Source organism: Mollisia scopiformis, assembly GCF_001500285.1.
Source record: "Mollisia scopiformis unplaced genomic scaffold LY89scaffold_12, whole genome shotgun sequence".
NCBI lineage: Eukaryota > Fungi > Ascomycota > Leotiomycetes > Helotiales > Mollisiaceae > Mollisia > Mollisia scopiformis.
In genome coordinates, this window is record NW_017263592.1 from 1,061,957 (window position 1) to 1,075,539 (window position 13,583).

Here is a 13,583-nt window from a genome sequence, read left to right on the forward strand (position 1 = left end):
GAAGAAGAGATACAGGCTAAATACTTCAGGTGTGCTGTTGTCACCTTATCACAAAAGAGGGCATACTCCGCATGCAGCTCACGGCACTCTTGTCAAGGTGCATAAGTAAAATACAACAGGATCGAAATACAGTCAACATCAAGTCTGGAAAATTCACACCTCACCGTCTACTTTCTCTACAGACATCTCTCTACAATGGAGTGGATACTAGCTACTACCATAGTCATTCTCGTATTGATTTCATTCGCGTATAGGCAGTTGGACTCTTTGGTTCAAAAATGGGGCTTCTCAAGGAACGCGGAGCTGCCACCTGGCCCACAGGGCTTGCCTTTTGTGGGGAACTTACTTCAGTTCTGGAAAGCGCGGACTGATGGTTCAATGGATTCTTACGTGAGTCCCAAGAAACCTCTAGCTGGCCTTGAATTACAATGGAATTCTAATGCCTAAAATTCCTCAGCTCTTATCGCTACGCATCTTTGGCGAGATGACTACTTTGCATATGGGATCACACTTGTGGGTTGTTATCAACTCAGACCGAGTGGCAAGTGAGATCATCTCCAAGAGAGCTACAATCACCAGCGAACGAGCCCACATGCCAATTTCGAGCGACCTGATCAGCAATGGAAAACGGTCAGTACTCCAGAGGAGCGCAACATGGAGTGAGGGAAGACGATTGATGCGGCCCCTACTTACTGGACCTTTGGCAAAGACATTCGTGAAATGGCAGGACCTCGAAAGTGCTCAGTTGCTACTCTCATGTCTCCAGAGTCCAGAGAAGTGGTACCTACACCATTCGCGATATGCAACTGCAGCAACCTATGGTGTGGTTGCCGGGCATCGGCTCAACAAAAGTGAGGAAGAGTTAGCCGAGTATCGTAAAGTTACAAAGGAGTTTCTTGCAAGTCTGTTCAATACTACCGTCGATTTCTTCCCAATTCTTTCTCGAATACCACGGCCGCTGCAGCTCTGGCGACAACAGTGGGAAGCTGTCGGCCTGTCTCACCGTCGTATTTTCAAGAAGTGTTGGGGTCCCATTAAGGAGAAAGTCGAAGAGGGGCTAGCTGGAGACTCTTGGGTCCGGGATGTCCTATTGAAATCGGACAAGGGTAGGGAGGAAGAGGCACTCTATCTCACGAATTCGGTCATTTCAGCTGGCGGAGACAACATCCGAATGACGCTGAACACATTCGCTATGGTGAGCATCCACTATCCACAAGCTTTTCAGAAATGCCGGCAGGAGATCGACGAAGTATGTGGTGGAAGAGGGGTACGTTTGCGGCTACCGGGGTTAGAGGATATCTCTTCCATGCCTTGCCTTTGCGCCTTTATCAAAGAGCTCCTTCGTTGGCGACCAGTCGTACCACTCATACCTCCCCACCAACTGACCGAAGAACTGAAATATGCAGGCTTTGTCTTCTCTGTACAAACCAACTTTGTTATCAACACCGTCGCCATCTGCGCGGACTGCGAACAACCTGAGAAATTCCTGCCTGAAAGGTGGCTTGATGGCAGTGGTAACGAGGCCATTTTGACCCATAGATTCTGGGGGTTCGGTGGAGGACGGAGGGTCTGTATTGGGTACAAGGCCGCGCAACCGGCCCTCTTCCTTGCACTCTCACGTCTGATCTGTTGCTTTGACTTCGAACTTGTAAGTATTATATGGCAATGTGATTCTATGGCTGTTACCCTTGTTACCCCTTAAACTGAAGGCTGACCAAACGTTGCAGAACGGCAATTACGATAGCAAGCGTCTCAATCATGGAAGTACAACAGAGCCTTTCCCAGTTCGAGTGAGCAAGCGGAGCTCGACGCATGAGCATCTGATTTGGAAAGAAGGAGCAGCGAGAGGGCTGTGCTGAAGCTAGAAGATGAGGTTTACCAAAGTTGGACAAGAATGCAAGCACGGAGTAGCTTGCCTTAACTCAGCGAGTATGCATGACAATGTATCAGACTATGTATTCGAAGGGTTTTTCTCTTGCAATATGTGCATATGCATGAAACAAGAACGTATGCTGCCGATTTCGAAATAGGCAGGTCACAATATGTTGGTTTTGTTTGTTGCGTTGTTCAGGTTATGTTGGATATGTCGGATAATATTGGTACCTATATCGCTAGTCCCGAATGTTGTTGGTTGGTTCGCTAATCCTGCTATTTAGGGGTAGAGACTCTTAGAATATACGAAGTATTTTGGCCCCACGTCTGCTTACATCTATGTAAATAGTGCGGGGCACAGATACAACTTCTCGTCAGTCAATCATAGGCTGTATATAGAATAAGATGTAGCTCTACGTTACTTTTGCTCTACCTTTCTTAAAGCATCGTTCAAGCAACATTTTGTTGGAGCGGCTAGCGCCATGTACGATAACCATGGAAGTCGGTTGATGCCGACGATTTTACACGATGAGGCCAAACATAATCCTCAGCGAACATTTGCTGTAGTCGCCAAGTCAGATAACCTCGAGGAAGGATTCTATCAAGTTACCTTCGAACAAGTTGCCCGAGCTGTGAACCATGTATCTCATTGGCTGCAAACCGCTTTGAAAATGGCGACAAGCCTCTTCGCCATACGACCCTTTCCTATATTGGAGTTCCTGATCTCCGCTACAACATCCTCTTCTATGCAGCTGTACAATGTCCATACAAGGTCAGCTTCCGTAACATGTTCTTACCCGTTACATGCTGACAAGTATTTTTTGATGCTCAGGTCTTTCTGCCCTCACCACGAAATCCAACCGCAGTCAATGTGTCTCTGCTAGAACAGACGCAATGCTTGAGGTTGGTACATTCGAGCGAGGTTGGGTCTGTGGCGAAGACTTTACAAGCAGCTGTGTATGGTTTGCAATGTGAACAGCTCCCTTCACTGGACGAACTTCTTGTTGCCACACCGGCGGAGTATCCCTACAACCTCAAGTACGAAGATATATATCGTGAGCCTATACTCATTCTTCATTTCTCTGGATCCACTGGCCAGCCAAAGCCAGTCATCAATACACATGGAACTCTCACGACATATGATGTCCGTGACTGGCCCTCTGTGCCGGGTCGTATCAATCACGATGGTCTGAGTACGCTCAGGTTCTCTCAGCCAGACAGTCGCATCTACGATGTCTTTCCACCCTTTCACATTGCTGGCTTCATGACAAAGGTGATGGTGCCGCTGTACAATCTAACAGCACCAATACCTGGCCCCCCATTGCGACCACCTAGCGGTAGTTTGGCTGCAGAAATGATCCGGCTGCATAAACCACGCGGTGCTGTCATACCGCCGAGTATAGTGGAGCAGCTATATCATGAGCACGGTGGCGCCGATCTTTTCAAGCAACTCGATGTCCTCCTTTATGCCGGTGGCCCACTACCACAGGTGGTTGGCGATGAAATATCGAAACACACAACTCTCTGCCAATTCTATGGCTCGACCGAGATGGTCAAATCCGACAGCTTGCTCCTCTACCCGAAGATTGGGCATACATTCAATTTCATCCAAACGAACGCTTCGAGCTTCAGCCAGCAGGCGAAAGCATGTTTGAGCTGGTGGTGTTTGCAGACAAAGACCTTGAGCGGACTTCCTCGTTATATCATAACTACCCTGACGTGCGTGAGTGGAGGACTAAGGATCTTTTCAAACCACATCCGAGCAAGCCAGACCTGTGGAAGTTCCATGCTCGCAGAGATGATATCCTGGTGTTTTCGAGTGGGGAGAAACTGAACCCAATTCCCATGGAGTCTTCCATCACGGCCGTTCTTGGTGTCAGGGGTGCATTGGTAGTCGGGCAAGGCTACTCCCATGCTGCACTTTTGGTAGAGCTTGGTCAAGACGTGGCATCTTCCTCGGATCTACCCCAAGATCTTTGGCCTGCTGTAGAGAAAGCGAATACTCTCCTTCCCGGGCACGGTCGAATAGCCAAGTCCATGATCATCATTACAGACGCTAGCAAGCCCTTTGTAAGAGCTGGGAAAGGGACTGTTGTGCGTCGCTTGACCGAGGAGCTATTTGCCGAAGAGATCCAAAAGGTTTACGGAAGTGCTTCGACAGAACCGCTACGAGTACCAATAGTTCTCAAACCTCCATTTCTTGAAAGCGATATAAAAGAACTTGTACGTTCTATTCTAGCCCATGTTTCCATTGATGACCAGATGAAAGACGAGGACAACTTGTACGCACATGGTATGGATTCGGTAAGAACTGTAGAGGCTGTAGGACTTCTCAAATCCTGTCTTCTTCAGTCCAAACCGGAAGCCGACCTGGACTGGCTTTCTGCAGAAATTCTATATCGCAACCCAACTATCAAACGGCTTATCTCCTTGTTATTTGATTTTCTCGAAAATGAAACTACACCGAGGAAGAGAGATCGCATAGCAGAGATGCAAGCGAAGGTTGCAGAGTATACTGTTGACCTACCTCAAACTCTAGAGAGTCTAGTGACGAAAGAACACACTAGCAGATTCTCTGTTGCTGTCACTGGCACGACAGGATACCTTGGAAGCCGGTTGCTGATAGAGCTGATCCGAAACCCTCGCATATCCCGCCTCTACTGCTTGAATCGTTCCACAAGAGCACAAACGATCTTTGAGAATCACATCCCAGGGAAAAGCACAAAACTAGCATTCTTGCACGTTGACCTAGCTTCATCCTATCTCAGCTTAAGCAATGAAGACTACACTCGGCTCTTGCAGGACTGCCATATCATACTACACAACGCATGGCGAGTTGACTTCAACCTCGCCCTAGACTCCTTCGAAGACAATCTCCAAAGCGTCAAGCATCTCATCGATCTAAGTGCCGCCAGCGCCCTCCGTCCACGCATCGTCTTCATTTCTTCGATTAGCTCCACTGGCGTCTTTGCCCTCAAGGTTCGCCACAGCAGAGCGTTCCAGAGGATATTGTCGAGAATCTTGGTGCCACAATGGATATCGGCTACGCTGAATCAAAACACGTTGCTGAGCATGTACTGCACGCAGCGTCGAGAGTCGGTATCCCTGCAACAATCATTCGGATGGGCCAGATCTCACCATCGTCCGCACCAGAGGAGGAGGGGACGTGGCCAGACGGTGACCTTGTACCGATATTTCTGCGCACATGCAAAGCTTCTGGGTCGTTGGCGTCCGACTTTGTTGACACGGTAGATTGGGTACCGGTCGATCAAGCTGCTATAGTCGTGAGCGAAATCGTGGGGCATGAAATTGATAGCGGAAGTTGTGTGCGGTTCTACAATGTCGTGCATCCACGACCTCTACTGTGGAGTGCGGTGATGGATACAGTGCGGATATGGTGTGGCGAGGGAACGAAGACTGTGAGCTTGCAGCAATGGTTGCAGAGAATAAGGGAATTAGATACCAGGGATCCTCGAACGCTCGATAGATTCCCCGCATTGCGCATGCTCCGGATCTTCGACATAATGGCCAGCCGTGGACCGACGCACGAGTATGCGATGAAGAATCTGATCGCGACGAGTAAGAGTATGTCCTACTTTCCAGTTGTAGATGCAGCATTGATCGAGACATGGCTTCAAAAGCTGTCATTGTAAAGGAGATAGTAGTATTCGAGCAAGTCGCACGGCATTTAGGATGCGTGCTGTATTTGTTGTGTTCTGCTAGCTAGTAGCTCACCCTTCCTAAATCGTTGCATATTGTAAAATCGTGTACTATGCGCTTTTACTTTTCCCAAAACTGGGTGTCCTCGTAGGTGCAACTTATTGTTCATGCTCTTACTATTTCCGTGGCAAGCAGCATCCAGTTAAGTCAGAATTATCGGAAACTTAAGAATTACATTTGGATTAGGGGATATATACAGTATTCCAGACGTTGCCTATCATGTCCTTGTTTGGGCTCTATTGCTTGCCTTATTGAGTTTGGTGCGTTACATGTTGGTTCAAACCAACAGCCGATCCTCAAGCCCCCCCACGCGCAATCGAATATGGTATCCTAGTAAAATGAGTTGCGTTTCCTAATGCAAGGAGGGTGCGCTTTACTTACTGCTACTGCCAGGGAAAGCCTCTTCCGGTACCGCGAACCAGACATAGGTACCCTACAACAATCTAGAATCTGTCCTATACCCGCAGCGTTGTATTGCCACCATGGATATAGACGGGTTGCGTTTCATACCTTTCGGTGGGTTATCTGTAAGCTCTCGCTCGCACATATTGATTTACTGTTTTCGAATTGCAGGTAACATACTACAGGGCAGAAGCTTGTCCTTCATGCCTCCATCGAAGACTGAAGACCCTGAGGGTCATGAACCACAGGCTCTTAAATGCGGGCCTATTTAACCGCGAATTCTTTGGGAGACACAAATCCAACGTACTTTGCCCTCCCCTATTTCGAGAAAGGGCGATCTCTGGCGGGAATTCGGCCATATACAAACTTCGCAAACGATCAAGGGGATAGAAAGATGCTCTTTGTACGCAATACAATCTCATATTCCATTCTCCGTACATGTACATCGCGTACTCTACATCCCACTATGTGCACTATCATTATGTTAGCAACATCAACCACATCGTGATTGCCATCAAAACTCTTCAACCCTCCAACTTATTCAATTCATATGTTGACATCCACACCATGGCAAGTACGTTCACTCCGATGAGTTCTCCGCCTGCCGGCGTTATACCAAACTTCACCAATCCCACCGACACCCTGTATCCCGAAATCGTGGCTACGGTGATTTTGTCTATTGTGTTAACAACAATCTTCACCGCTGCACGCTTGATAGCTAAGAAAACAATAGCGAGTTTCACGATCGAGGACTGTAAGTGCGGGATGTTTCTTTTATGTGCACAACTCCGAACAGAGCATCTTTACAGTACATGATGGACTAAGTCTCATACACCAAATACAGATTTCTCAGTATTAACATGGCTTATGTTCATTGGGTACGCAACAACTTTTATGATCCAAGGTATGGCAGGCATTGGCCGACATTCTTGCATCGAGTCAGCGCCAAGAATTTCACAGGTATGTACCTCTTAACTTTACTTGACCTTCCACGATTGTAACCGATCATTGTATTCCACAGATTAGCTGGGCTATTAAGCTCATGTACTGCATTATTACTTGGCTCGCCAAGGCAACACTACTCCTCCAGCTTCAACGTACTTTTGCGCCAATTAAATCGGGCGCCGTATACATCGCTATTCAGGTCTTGCTCTGGAGCAACTTAGCATTCTACCTAGCATCATTCTTCGTTCTGGTGTTCGAGTGCGTGCCACAAGAGCGGATATGGAATCCGCTGATCACAACTGGGCACTGTATCAAAACGGGTTCCCTGCTGATAGCTATGGGTGTCATCAACGTGGTCAGCGACTTGATGATCCTGATACTACCCATCTGGGCTATCTTCCACCTACATATGAGCATGAAGTTGAAGCTGGGCATCTCCGCCATCTTCGCAACAGGCCTGCTTGCTTTCGCGTGCTCAATCTGCCGCCTGGTGTACACCGTCCCTCCGCTGCACAGCGACGACGCCAGCTACCTCTTTGCCCCAGTAGGCTTGTGGTCGTAAGTCAACCCAAGTCCTTTTCATCCCCATTGGTCGCGCCTATCCTCACTCCATACTCATCCTCTTGTCAACCCCAGAATTGCCGAAATTTCTTCCATCATTCTCTGCACCTGCTTCCCGCTCATGCCGCGTTTTTGGCGGGTCATTACAGGCGGGATAGGCAAGTACAGTAGTCCCATAGCATCGGACGACCACCGCTACGCTCGGTACGGCAATGAAAGAGGTACCCATCACAGCGTCACAATATCTGGCAACCATTGCTTGAACTGCAAGCACAGAGTGCCGTGCGCGATGCACGTAGCTAGTAACGTGGATAAGGTATTGAATCAGAATGATGATGAGGAGCGCCTGTATATACACAAGATGGTCAGTGTTGAGATGATAGACCATAAGGTAGATATTCCGAGCAGTAGTAGGAGTATGGAATGATGAGGGCGTTCGTAATTTCAAGTTTCTGTACTATACAAGACTGTCCCTGAAGGAGATATAGCCATTGAAGCTGGCTACCATGTGCCTTACCGAGATGCCTTCCTCTGAGCATGAAACATTGAGTACAAGGACTTTGCTGTAGTAATGAAAAATTGCAACAAATTGAACAGCAAAAGAGCGTATTGCATACGGAGAGAGATGTCTTCTACTTCCTCTACTATAATACATCATACATATCTCCAATACATTATCAATACACTCTATCTCCTCCGCAAGTACCAATTGAATGCTAGCTGCTGAATCTCACCAGGGAATGGTGTTGGGACCTCCGTCAATCCAGGTCTTGCCACTGGATGTCTCAAATACACCGCTGAACAAATCTTCGGACTGACCTCCAGATATCTCGGGATGAACGCAAATGCACTCATGAAATCCCTTGGCCGCCATGGTGTGGCGTAGGGCTTAGAAGGATCCACACCATCACCCTGTATTCTCATTGCCGCGATTCTCTTCTCTAATGCTACGAGCTTCTCTTCAGCAACTCGTTCTCCATAGGGCGTTTTCGTCCTCTTCGGTGCATCTGCTTCCTCAGATGCTCCCTCAGCTGCTCCAGCTTCTGTTTCGACCGAATTCTCAGCAGCGCGTTTCTTAGCAGCCTGTCGCCACGCCTTATCCAGTGTGTTAGATCCAACAGAACCACGAAACTCCTCGACGAAAGCTAGGCGCTCCTTTTCAAGTTCTTGGAAAGGCTTTCGAAAGACTTTGGATCTGGCGCTCTTGGCATGCCTGATAAAAGCTCGAATCTGCTGCTTTCTTTTTGCAGATAACATTTTACTCTTGGCGTGTTGCTTCCATTCCGCTCGCTGGATCATGGTAGAAAGATCCGCTTCACGAGTTTTCCGGTACTCAAAATGATCTTCCAGTAACGTCTTCGGGGTCTTGGAGCTTATGAGAGCTTTACTTGAATCTTTGTTGGATGCTTTGTCGGAGGCTTTTGCAGCTTTCCGCTCAGCCATCTGTGCTCGAAGCTTCTCCATGCCGACATTCCTGTTCCGTCGAACCCGAAGCACTCTTCTGCCAACTCGCAATTGTGGTCCATCTTTCGGAGCTCCCGTGGCGAAGAGGACGGCTTCGGGTTCGACTTGGAATAGATCGCCTGGGTTCAGAAGATATCCAGGGTATATCATCTGGAGAAGATTAATGTCTGAACATGACGAAACAAAGAAGTGAGATGTACCTTCTCCCCATTGACCTTAACTTTCCCGTGCACCACAAATTGTCTTGCCTGCCGTGCGCTACTTGCAAACAATGCTCGCCAGATGGCCATATCTAGTCTTCGTTCGATGGGAGCATATGTTTGATGCATATATGGGATTGCCTGTTTTCGTTTCGTCTTTTCTGCATCGAAAGGTTTCTCCAGCCCCGACCCACGTCCCGCTGCAAGCTCTGATCCATCAAACTCTGCCAGATATCTATGGTCCATTGGTACAACGGCGTTCAACCGTGGCGTAAACATTCGCTGCCATTGCTTCTCTCTAATTTGTTCGCCATGATATGCACGTGTTATTGATTTTGCTTTCCATTTCTGTTGATAGAAAGTCAAGGACTGGGTTCGGGGCATCGACAGACGCGAGAGATTATAGAGATTGTATTTGTTCCATGTCGCCCGAAATTTCTAGCTCTCAGGTCAGCTTCTGCGGAATGTCAAGGCAGCTGAGGGATAAAATCTTACCACTTTCTTTAACTGATGAAATCTCTTTCTTGCCATAGCGATGAATTGAGTGTTGCAACCTGCAGACTCGAAAATATACACCTCACGAGAGCAATGGTCGCATGAGGTCCAAAATTATCCCCTTGAACAAAATAAAGCTCGTTAGCTCGACGCTAGCGGCCGCTCACCACCCAAACGAAGACTCTTCGTTCTGAAAATAAAATGGTTTCTGGACCCTCAATCGACAACCGCAAAACTGCAACCTATTGAGAAGCAGTCGCAAACTCTTTATTTGAGACAATTGACTTTCTGGCAAACATCTGCAGCTGGGAAGTTCTTCAAGGTAAGTTTCACCGAATTTCTATTTGTGCGCCAATTGAAAGCTAGCTAGCTCAAGAGCTCAAGTTCACCCCGCCTTCTTGCTCGAGTCACCGATCCAGTCACAAATATTTCACCGCCACAATACTAATATTCTGTGCAATAGCAGACAATACGAAGATACAAGATCGGGCATCTACACGAAATTTATTTCGCACGATTCATTGATTCTTTTGGTCCTTTCTACTCCCCAACTTATCCTCCACGCCATAGAGAGAATTACCACCCACCAAGATGTCCACTCCCAAGATCGAAGCTACAGAGCCTGATCCTGCAGCTGCCTCAATTCCCAACGATGAGACCGTGAACAAGGAGAACGGCGACGCTTCTGCGCCCACCGATGTGGATGTTGTCGCAGAAGAAACCAAGGCTGAAGTAAAAGAAGAAAATGGCGACGCTGCAGAGAAGAAAGATGTGAAGAGCGAGGATACTGAAGAGGCCAATGAAGAAGGCAAGCCTAAGCTGAGATTCAACGAGAATGGCATCCTCAAGACTTCTGCCAAACCTATTGAGGGTGTGAACAACAGCAAATACGATGCGTCTGTCTTGTCAGAGTCTGAAGATCCTGTCAAGATCCGAGCACAGGTATGGTATCATTAAATCTAGGCCACTGCGGTGACTAACCTGACAAGGTCGAATTCTACTTTGGAGACTCGAATCTTCCAACTGACAATTATCTATGGGACCTGACCGGTGGTTCTGCGAACAAGCCTGTCGATCTTGCTAAAATCCTCGGATTCGGACGCATGAAGCGCTTTACGTCAAGAGAAATTGTCCTTGCCGCACTCAAAGAGAGCAAGTCCCTCCAGGTCACTGGTGAAAAGGGCGAGGAGCAGGTCAATCGCCGCATCGCCTACGACCCAACGAAGTCTAGCAGAGCTGAATCTCGATCGATCTATGCCAAAGGCTTCGGCGACGAGGAACCAAGCTCTCAATTCGACATTGAAGCATTCTTTGCTCCTTACGGTCCCACCAATGCCGTTCGACTCCGCCGCACTGATGACAGACTGTTCAAGGGTTCCGTCTTCGTCGAATTCCAAGATGATGAGACCGCCAAGAAATTCCTCGACCTCGACCCCAAGCCATTGTGGCAGGGCAAGCATACCCTCCTCATCCAATCGAAGAGAGAGTATGTTGAAGGAAAGGCACAAGATATCCGAGATGGAAAGATAGACCCTCAAGAGGCTCGTATTTTTGGAAACCGTGGTAGAGGCCGTGGTCGCGGAGGTCGTGGCCGTGGCCGTGGCGGTGACTTCAAGAGAGGGGATCGTGATCGAAATGGAGGCCGTGAGCGACGTGACCGAGACTTTACCGATCGCGATCCTGATGACTGGAAGAAGAGACGCGAGGAAGACCGAGCTTCTGGCTTCAAGGATGATCGCAAAAATGGTCGAAATGCTCGGGATCACCACAAGAAGGGTGGTCGTGGTGGACGTCGTGATGATCGAGGACATCGTGACAACGACAGAAATCGGGAGCGGAAAGATAGAGATGAGTGAGTACAGATTCGAACAGAGGTGAATTGCAAAACTGACAATTACACAGGGAGAGCAAGGCAGAGGTTAAGGATGAGGTTAAGGATGAGGTTAAGGATGAAGTTAAGGAAGAGGTCAAGACTGAGGTCAACTCCGAGGAGCCAAATGAGAGAAAGCGAGCCCGCGACGACGATGATGGTGCAGATGAGAAGCCAGCAAAGAAGGCCGACGTCAAGTCCGAAGTCACGGTCGAGTCATGATACCCCCCCATCTGCTTTTCGATTTCTCGCTTGGTTCTTCCTTACGAAGCTCATGCATGGTCAGTCGGTTGGTTGTGTCAGTCGGCGTTATGGGAAGGGCGGATTTTCTCAATATTCATGTCTCGTCAAGTCTGCAGTGCATTCCTTTGCTCGGTTGGCATAGATAAGCTTGCTCGCACTTGGCGGAGGCGGATTAACGATTGCGCTTGTACATAAGTCTCACATCCTAGAGCAATTGCACTTTCTGGCATGCCAAAAATACCAAAAATCAAGAAATTTGTGAACCATTTTTGCTTGGAGTTGGGGAGTGTACCATTGATTCTACATGCGCCGATATATTCTACAGCCATCCGGACATACTCCAACCAGAGCTCCATCAGCTCCCTAAATGCATAGACACATAAGGAAGATCTCAATAATACACATAGCCAGCTTTTGAACAAGCAACCAGCCATCATCCATCATCATACAGGTCCGCACGCTATGCATCACACCATCCAACTAATGTATCACCTCTCCCAGATCAATGTGTACCGGCTCCCATTCCCGCGCCCCTTTGCTTTCCATCTCACTTGGCACCCGGACATTATTCCCAGGACTGTACAAATACCACGCCTTCAGCGCCGCAACGCTGGCTCTAATCTTCGCCTCTAGCAAGCTGGGTCCCGCTCCCTCCCCAAGCTTGTCATTCCCGCTATAAATCCCCACCACATATACAGGTGACCTGCTGTGTCGTCCCGTCTCGCTCAGTATTCGCGCCACTGGATGCTCGAACTCCTCTCGTTGGCATAACCTCGTCAACTCTCGCTCTGGCGTCTTAAACTGAAACAGAGACGAGATGTCCAGATGTCTGCTCAGAATATGCCGCTTCACGAATCTCTTCGCTTGCTCTCGTCCTGCATGCAAAAACAAACTTCCCACAACCGCCTTTACGAATCCTGCGTACGCCTGCTCCGTAGACAACGGTTCATACGGTTCCCTTTCCCGCGGAATGGTGTCTCCGAATTCATCATCGTACACATTTCTACTGCTCATCCCTCTCCTGTAGAAACTTTTCGAGTCTGGTCTTGTGCTCGCCCCAAATTCATCTATTTTCGTTCCTGAAGCCATCTTTGAGAATTGCAGTAATCCAGGATCAACTTCTGAGCCTGGCGCGGCGGCGGTCTCGACACCCAATTCCCGCGCTATCAGTTCGAGGGTCTTAGGTCCGTTGTAGGCGTACGCTGCTGAAAAGAGGACGGTCATGGGTAGTCGGGGATATGTACAGAGAAGATATTCGGCAACGTGGTAAGAGATTATGGAGCCACCTAGCTGGGCTAGAGCAGCATTATTGAAATTCGGATTCGAGTCTGCTGAAGGATCGACTAGTGTTCTCGCCATGGTCTGCAGAGGGAGTTTTTGCGGTAAGGAGAGTCGAGCATGTAATGCTGCTAGTTTGGCGGATTTGAGAGCTGCTTCGGGAGTCGGTGATGCATATTGACTGAGAGGGTGTTTTTTGTTCGGTATTCGCTCTGCATCTTCGAATATGACATCTGCAGTTGAGGAAGAGGATTGTGACCGCGTTCGCGTGCTAGCTAGACTTGCTTGCATCTGGAATCGTAGACAGCATGGTCGTGTGCGCGGAGAGAGCAATTGCCCGCTCCATCTTTCTAATCGTAACCTCTTCATCGATATTACAACTCCACACCTGCTCGACCGGGCATAGAAAGGAAAGTCGTGAGTGGGATTGGGCGTTCTAGTTGTGAAGTTTGCTTTCCTGATCCCCTACCCAAAATTTCTGAGCTTCCTCACACGACATTATTTTCGGGCGAGCCTTATGTAATCCGTCACGC

At 48.4% G+C, this 13,583-nt stretch overlaps 6 protein-coding genes across 6 annotated transcripts; 4 read left to right on the top strand and 2 right to left on the bottom strand.

Moving 5' to 3' along the window:
* Window positions 1–378: 378 nt before the first annotated feature.
* LY89DRAFT_707422 (cytochrome P450) lies at window positions 379–1,965 on the top strand (the record flags this gene model as incomplete). Its single annotated transcript, XM_018217605.1, has 3 exons — window positions 379–390; window positions 458–1,648; window positions 1,728–1,965. The coding sequence occupies 3 exons, from the start codon at window positions 379–381 to the stop codon at window positions 1,857–1,859; spliced, it is 1,335 nt and encodes a 444-aa protein (XP_018071434.1). The 3' UTR covers window positions 1,860–1,965.
* A 389-nt stretch (window positions 1,966–2,354) lies between these two features.
* LY89DRAFT_707423 (putative NRPS-like enzyme) lies at window positions 2,355–5,525 on the top strand (the record flags this gene model as incomplete). The annotated part of the gene is made up of 5 exons (XM_018217606.1): window positions 2,355–2,513; window positions 2,555–2,644; window positions 2,705–3,424; window positions 3,499–4,795; window positions 4,852–5,525. 5 exons carry the CDS (start codon window positions 2,355–2,357, stop codon window positions 5,523–5,525), a joined length of 2,940 nt encoding a protein of 979 aa, XP_018071435.1.
* Window positions 5,526–6,579: 1,054 nt separating this feature from the next.
* LY89DRAFT_748303 (uncharacterized protein) lies at window positions 6,580–7,522 on the top strand. Its single transcript, XM_018221150.1, has 2 exons — window positions 6,580–6,748; window positions 6,955–7,522. Exon 2 carries the CDS (start codon window positions 7,037–7,039, stop codon window positions 7,499–7,501), a length of 465 nt encoding a protein of 154 aa, XP_018071436.1. The 5' UTR covers window positions 6,580–6,748; window positions 6,955–7,036; the 3' UTR covers window positions 7,502–7,522.
* Window positions 7,523–7,937: 415 nt separating this feature from the next.
* Window positions 7,938–9,754, bottom strand: LY89DRAFT_707424 (alpha-L RNA-binding motif-containing protein). The gene is made up of 3 exons (XM_018217607.1): window positions 9,660–9,754; window positions 9,165–9,602; window positions 7,938–9,114 (listed from the first exon to the last, which is right to left on the bottom strand). The coding sequence occupies exons 1-3, from the start codon at window positions 9,693–9,695 to the stop codon at window positions 8,188–8,190; spliced, it is 1,401 nt and encodes a 466-aa protein (XP_018071437.1). The 5' UTR covers window positions 9,696–9,754; the 3' UTR covers window positions 7,938–8,187.
* A 496-nt stretch (window positions 9,755–10,250) lies between these two features.
* Window positions 10,251–11,515, top strand: LY89DRAFT_585366 (uncharacterized protein; the record flags this gene model as incomplete). The annotated part of the gene is made up of 2 exons (XM_018209316.1): window positions 10,251–10,601; window positions 10,649–11,515. The coding sequence occupies 2 exons, from the start codon at window positions 10,251–10,253 to the stop codon at window positions 11,513–11,515; spliced, it is 1,218 nt and encodes a 405-aa protein (XP_018071438.1).
* Window positions 11,516–12,043: 528 nt separating this feature from the next.
* On the bottom strand, window positions 12,044–13,510 carry LY89DRAFT_685041 (60S ribosomal protein L3). The gene has a single exon (XM_018215006.1). It carries the CDS (start codon window positions 13,339–13,341, stop codon window positions 12,253–12,255), a length of 1,089 nt encoding a protein of 362 aa, XP_018071439.1. The 5' UTR covers window positions 13,342–13,510; the 3' UTR covers window positions 12,044–12,252.
* Between the last annotated feature and the right edge of the window lie 73 nt (window positions 13,511–13,583).

Coding starts and splice junctions, on each gene's coding strand:
- LY89DRAFT_748303 (XM_018221150.1), top strand. CDS start 7,037: ATGTACTGCATTATTACTTGGCTCGCCAAGGCAACACTACTCCTCCAG.
- LY89DRAFT_707424 (XM_018217607.1), bottom strand. CDS start 9,695: ATGGCAAGAAAGAGATTTCATCAGTTAAAGAAAGTG. Junction 9,603..9,659: donor TTCATCAGTTAAAGAAAGTG/GTAAGATTTTAT, acceptor CCTGAGAGCTAG/AAATTTCGGGCGACATGGAA. Junction 9,115..9,164: donor TTAAGGTCAATGGGGAGAAG/GTACATCTCACT, acceptor AATCTTCTCCAG/ATGATATACCCTGGATATCT.
- LY89DRAFT_685041 (XM_018215006.1), bottom strand. CDS start 13,341: ATGCAAGCAAGTCTAGCTAGCACGCGAACGCGGTCACAATCCTCTTCC.